Here is a 6,585-nt window from a genome sequence, read left to right as displayed (position 1 = left end):
CGTGGCTGCGCGTTAAAGGGGCGTGGCTGCGTGTTAAAGGGGCGGGGTCCGCGTGGTTTTGTCTGGGTCTTTGGTCTGGTGTAAATATGAATGAAATAGCTTGTTGTGGTGTGATGTATTTGGCATTAAGTAAATACAAAGTAATATTGCTTAATTGCTGCGTTCATTAATTGGAGTTTGTATTTTGTAATAGTATTTTGTATTTGTATTCTACAGTTAAATATGGTCTGGTGTTTAATGCTGCTAATATGATGTATTATTGTGATGTGTTGTGTAAAATATTTTCATATTCTACTTTTGATACTGCTAAGTTGATGCTTTATAGTGATTCAAATTGACTTTTATGCTAGTTTTGGTAACTCTGTTATTTTACACTGTGACTTTATTATTGACACTGGTGTTTTGTGTTTGAAGGTTTTTATCTGACTTTTGATGCCAATGGATCTGAACATTAAAGAGTAAAATGTATCTAAAGACAAAACATTGTATCAGATGAAACAGCTGCTTTGACCCTTGACCCCGACTGACCCTGTCAACAACACTCAACATGCTCTTGTTCCTCAAGTGAAACACATGAACGTGTGTGACCTGTTAAGCTATAGTTTAGCTGTTAGCTGTTAGCTCGTAGTTAGTAGCTCGTGATTTGTAAGTTATAACTTCTGTTAAAAACAGTGAATAAACCAGACAAGTTGAGTTTATTTCAATCTGCGGTTAAGCCTTGTGTTTGAGTCGTCCTTCATAGTCGTGTCTTCAACTTAATTGAGCCAAGTGTCTTGTGTTACGCTGTTATAACATTATGCAAATATGGCATGGTTTTAGGTTCAGGTCCGGACCTGAAACCTCTGGATTCGAATCAGGACCTAAACCTGAACGTAGGTTTAGGTCTTCATCCCTACTTTGAATCGATGCAGAGATGAATATCCCTGTTCTTCTTGACCACAGCTATTGGAGATGAAGATGGAGCTTCTGACACCCTAATAACACCGGCGTCCAGATGCTTCCGCAGATGTTTCCCTACAGCTTCTGTGTCCTGTGGGCGGGTCTGGCACGATGCTAACAGGGTTCCGGTCATGCAGAGTGATGCGGTGTTTCACCGGACTTGCGGCATACTCCTGTGCAATACTGTCATACCCATGTGCAATACTGTCATACCCATGTGCCATACTGACATACCCATGTGCAATACTGACATACCCATGCGCAATACTGACATACCCATGTGCAATACTGTCATACCCATGTGCAATACTGACATACCCATGTGCAATACTGTCATACCCATGTGCAATACTGACATACCCATGCGCAATACTGACATACCCATGCGCAATACTGACATACCCATGTGCAATACTGTCACACCCATGTGCAATACTGACATACCCATGTGCAATACTGACATACCCATGCGCAATACTGACATACCCATGTGCAATACTGACATACCCATGTGCAATACTGTCATACCCATGTGCAATACTGTCATACCCATGTGCAATACTGACATACCCATGTGCAATACTGTGTAATATTAATATGTTGATTTGTTTTGGGATATTTGTTTATTTGTGGGTTTCAAGATCAAACTGACTTCTTCTCAGAATGATTGATTGAACTGGAATAAAGGGGGAAAAAAATCCATTTGCATGAGAAACAGAATCAGAAAACATTTTATTGCCTTTGTCAGTGAACAAAACTCAGACTAAGAACTTGCATTGGTGAGTGAATGGTGGACAAAGCCTCAAAGTTATTGAAGAAAAACAAAATATTTTAATAGAAAATTTACAATGAAAATTTTGAAAAATTAAATTGCCAAACTCGATCCTAATCATTAATTGGAACTATTTTGGATTAGTTTGGGGTGAATGGGGTGTGGCCTAGAGTCAGTCAGTCTCAGTCAAACATATTCCTAATTTGGACAAATATAACTTAAAAAGGTATAATGGACAATTTTTAGCCGATTTGAGACCTCAAGAGGAAGTGCACATGCGCACTCCCCCCGTGCGGACGCAACAAAGAAGCCTCGTTGCAACACTGGCATTTGTTTATTAGTGCGACGGATCACGTCCCATCTCTCATCTCTGTAGATTTCCATCTCTTCTGAGCTCGAACTGTCTTTCTCTGTCTTAATTTTGTCCCGTACACTGAGGGAACTATATCATGATAGACCCATGCGCTTAGACACAGGGAAAGCTGCTGCTCTCCTGGGGACGAGCCGACGAGGCTGCAGGTGAACCAGGCTCCGCAGGTGAACCAGGCTCCGCAGGTGAACAAGGCTCTCCAGGTGAACAAGGCTCTCCAGGTGAACCAGGCTCCGCAGGTGAACCAGACTCCGCAGGTGAACCAGGCTCCGCAGGTGAACCAGGCTCCGCAGGTGAACCAGGCTCCGCAGGTGAACCAGGCTCCGCAGGTGAACCAGGCTCTGCAGGTGAACCAGGCTCCGCAGGTGAACCAGGCTCTGCAGGTGAACCAGGCTCTGCAGGTGAACCAGGCTCCGCAGGTGAACCAGGCTCTGCAGGTGAACCAGGCTCTGCAGGTGAACCAGGCTCTGCAGGTGAACGGTAGGTGCGTTTTATAATTGATACGTGGCAGGACTAATCAGCAGTCCACGCCACGAGGAAATGACTCAGATTTGGCGCCAAAAAAAATCGTCCATTACGCCTTTAAAGCATCAAAATGACATGTAACCATAAGAACAAACTGCAACAATGTCAATGAACACACATCATGAGCAGGTCATGAGGAAGTACATTAAATATGACAAACACATTTCAAACACAGTTCTTAAGACAAACTAAACTAAAGCATGATTTAGTGACAAGTTTAGATCACACAGTAAACGTTAAGTCACTTTAAATGTGAAATACAGTCATTAAGGACTTCATCCTGAGAAAGTTTCCATCCAGCAGAACAAGAGGATTTGTTACAGTGGACGATTCCACTTCTCCACAGGGGTCAGGTCCTTGGACCCATTTGGTGTCCTCTGTGTTCTTTATCAGAGGTGTTGACCCAAAGGGGGGGAGGGGGGTGTGGTGAGGACAGTGTTGTTGGTCCATGGGGGATGGGGAACATTCTTCCACCCATCCAACATTTTGCTTTGCTTTCTGCAACAGTGTCTTGAATGATGAAAAGGTCATGTCTTTTAAAAGTCTCTTTGGACACATATGTCCTACAGAGGACATTTTGTTCAGAAAGAGAATCCCTCTTTGGACAGAAATGGAAGTTTAAGGTTCAACATACCTGTCGTATACAATAGTGTCTTGAAGCCCTGGCCATTCTGATGCTAATCAGGTAGTCAGTGATGAGGGAGCTACAGTCAGCTAACAAAAGGGTTTGATAGCCCTTTACAGTTAGGATACAAAGGAGAGTAATCAAAATGAAACTGTAAACACCCTTCATCAGTAGGTTCCGCCTGGTGGGCGGGGCCTACTCAAAGTAGAATAAATATCTGCTTTTTCAAACTAGATCCTCAGATTGAGAATGACTCTTGGATGAGTCGAAACATCCTGTTTTTCTAAAAAAAACTGTGTCCAGATGATGAGCTCATTTATTGTAAAACATGAACATTAGAGTTTGATATGAAAACACAAGCATCTGATAAATCTAAGGCTTTTCAACAGTGTGAACTCTCATGTGTGATTTTAAGTGGCTTGAGACTGAAAATGCCTTCTCACAAACATCACAGCTGTAAGGTTTCTCTCCTGTGTGGATTCGGTAATGAACCAAGAGCTCATTTGATGTTCTAAAAGCCTTTTCACACTGGTCACACTCATATGGTTTCTCCCCAGTGTGGACTTTCATGTGATATATTAAGCTGCTTGATTGGGAAAATGCCTTGTCACAAACATCACAGCTGTAAGGTTTCTCTCCAGTGTGGATTCTGGTGTGGGTCTTGAGAGCACCTGCTGTAGAAAAACTCTTTCCACACTGGTCACACTCGTATGGTTTTTCTCCTGTGTGGGATCGGTAGTGAACCAAGAGTTCATTTGATGTTCTAAAAGCCTTTTCACACTGGTCACACTCGTATGGTTTTTCTCCTGTGTGGGATCGGTAGTGAACCAAGAGCTCATTTGATGTTCTGAAAGCCTTTTCACACTGGTCACACTTAAAAGGTTTCTCTCCAGTGTGGACACTCATGTGATTTATCAAGCTGCTCGACGTTGAAAATGCCTTCTCACAAACATCACAGCTGTAAGGTTTCTCTCCAGTGTGGATTCTCATGTGTGATATTAAGTTGCTTGACCTGGAAAATGCCTTCTCACAAACATCACAGCTGTAAGGTTTCTCTCCAGTGTGGATTCTCATGTGTGATGTTAAGCTGCTTGACCTGGAAAATACCTTCTCACAAACATCACAGCTGTATGGTTTTTCTCCTGTGTGGATTTGGTAATGAAGCGAGAGGTTATTTGATGTACTAAAAGCCTTTCCACACTGGTCACACTTGTATGGTTTTTCTCCTGTGTGGGATCGGTAGTGAACCAAGAACATTTTTGATGTTCTAAAAGCCTTTTCACACTGGTCACACTTAAAAGGTTTCTCTCCAGTGTGGATTCTAATGTGTGATGTTAAGCTGCTTGAGACTGAAAATGCCTTTCCACAAACATCACAGCTGTAAGGTTTCTCCCCAGTGTGGATTCTGGAGTGTTCCTTGAGAGTACTTGATGTAGAAAAACTGTTTCCACACTGATCACACTCGTATGGTTTCTCTCCAGTGTGGATTCTCATGTGTGATATTAAGTGGGTTGATATGGTAAATGCCTTCTCACAAACATTACAGCTGTAAGGTTTCTCTCCTGTGTGGATCCTCATGTGCCTTATTAAGCCATTTGATTGGGAAAATGCCTTCTCACAAACATCACAGCTGTAAGGTTTCTCTCCAGTGTGGATTCTCATGTGTTTTATTAAGCTGCTTGATTGGAAAAATACCTTCTCACAAACATCACAGGAGTAAGGTTTCTCTCTGTGGATTCTGGAGTGTTTCTTGAGAATTCTTGATGTAGAAAAACTGTTTCCACACTGGTCACACTCAAATGGATTTTCTCCTGTGTGAATTCTCATGTGTGATGTTAAGCTGCTTGATCTTGAAAATGCCTTCTCACAAACATCACAGCTGTAAGGTTTCTCTCCAGTGTGAATTCTCATGTGTGATGTTAAGCTGCTTGATCTTGAAAATGCCTTCTCACAAACATCACAGCTGTAAGGTTTCTCTCCAGTGTGGATTCTCATGTGTGATGTTAAGCTGCTTGACAGGGAAAACACCTTCTCACAAACATCACAGCTGTAAGGTTTCTCTCCAGTGTGGATTCTGGAGTGTTCCTTGAGAGTACTTGATGTAGAAAAACTGTTTCCACACTGGTCACACTCGTATGGTTTCTCCCCAGTGTGGACTCTCATGTGTGATGTTAAGCGGCTTGAGACTGAAAATACCTTCTCACAAACATCACAGCTGTAAGGTTTCACTCCAGTGTGGATTCTGGAGTGTTTCTTGAGAGAACTTGATGTAGAAAAACTGTTTCCACACTGGTCACACTCAAATGGTTTTTCTCCTGTGTGGATTCTGTAGTGACGCGAGAGCTCAGGTGATGTTCTAAAAGGCTTTTCACACTGGTCACACTTAAAAGGTTTCTCTCCTGTGTGAATTCTCATGTGTGAGGTTAAGTTGCTCGAGTTTGAAAATGCCTTCTCACAAACATCACAGCTGTAAGGTTTCTCTCCTGTGTGGATTCTGGAGTGTTCCTTGAGAGTACTTGATGTAGAAAAACTATTTCCACACTGGTCACACTCAAATGGTTTTTCTCCTGTGTGGATTCTGTAGTGACGCGAGAGCTCAGGTGATGTTCTAAAAGGCTTTTCACACTGGTCACACTTAAAAGGTTTCTCTCCTGTGTGAATTCTCATGTGATATATTAAGCTGCTCGAGTTTGAAAATGCCTTCTCACAAACATCACAGCTGTAAGGTTTCTCTCCATTGTGGATTCTGGTGTGGGTCTTGAGCGCACCTGCTGTAGAAAATCTGTTTCCACACTGGTCACACTTGTATGGCTTTTCTCCTGTGTGAGTTCTGTAGTGTGTCGTGAGTGCAGAAGCAGACTTCCATGTCTTCCCACACTGGTCACAGGTGAACCCCATTCTTCTGATGGACTTTTAGATCTGCCATGAACACAGAAAAAGAAGATGTAAAGTAATAATAGTGTTAAATAAAGAACTTATTCTTTAGTCAGTTCCTCATCACTGTTGAGAGTGGAGTTGTTACGGAAAAAATTCACAAGTTTCAGTGAGTTATGAAATGAACAGGACTTCACTGTTTCTATAAGAATGTGGACAGTGTAACAGGCTCTGGCTTTGGGTGAGGACCGACAGCATCAAACCAGTCTGACCCAGAGCTCTGTCATTTAAACATGTTTACATTCAACATTTTGGCAAAGGATTTGGCAAAAAGATGTTGACCATCAATGAACATACAGTGAAACAATTAAATGTGTTTGTGTGAGAGTCACGTTTGATCCTTTGTATTTTACAATCGGAGTACTTTTTTCCGAAAGGATTTTTTGGCCTGTAGGCTTTAACAGGACAGAGCAGCGTGAA

At 42.3% G+C, this 6,585-nt stretch overlaps 1 protein-coding gene across 5 annotated transcripts; it reads right to left on the bottom strand.

The window, feature by feature from the left end:
• Positions 1–2,541: 2,541 nt before the first annotated feature.
• Positions 2,542–6,181, bottom strand: LOC140367046 (uncharacterized). 5 transcript variants are annotated; one of them, XM_072453355.1, is made up of 3 exons: positions 5,867–6,181; positions 5,531–5,698; positions 2,542–5,446 (listed from the first exon to the last, which is right to left on the bottom strand). In XM_072453355.1, the coding sequence occupies exons 1-3, from the start codon at positions 6,127–6,129 to the stop codon at positions 3,604–3,606; spliced, it is 2,274 nt and encodes a 757-aa protein (XP_072309456.1). In that variant the 5' UTR covers positions 6,130–6,181; the 3' UTR covers positions 2,542–3,603. The 5 variants fall into 5 exon arrangements, with proteins under 5 accessions (XP_072309456.1, XP_072309455.1, XP_072309453.1 ...); XM_072453354.1 differs by having other exon boundaries at positions 2,542–4,357; positions 4,526–6,181; XM_072453352.1 differs by having other exon boundaries at positions 2,542–4,918; positions 5,000–6,181.
• Between the last annotated feature and the right edge of the window lie 404 nt (positions 6,182–6,585).

The sequence above is a fragment of the Eucyclogobius newberryi genome, unplaced genomic scaffold, assembly GCF_026437365.1.
Source record: "Eucyclogobius newberryi isolate DKJ021-1_F unplaced genomic scaffold, fEucNew1.0.hap1 SCAF_2, whole genome shotgun sequence".
NCBI lineage: Eukaryota > Metazoa > Chordata > Actinopteri > Gobiiformes > Gobiidae > Eucyclogobius > Eucyclogobius newberryi.
Note: the sequence above shows the minus strand (reverse complement) of the source record. Positions and strands in the feature narration are given on the sequence as shown.

Coding starts and splice junctions, on each gene's coding strand:
- LOC140367046 (XM_072453351.1), bottom strand. CDS start 6,129: ATGGGGTTCACCTGTGACCAGTGTGGGAAGACATGGAAGTCTGCTTCT.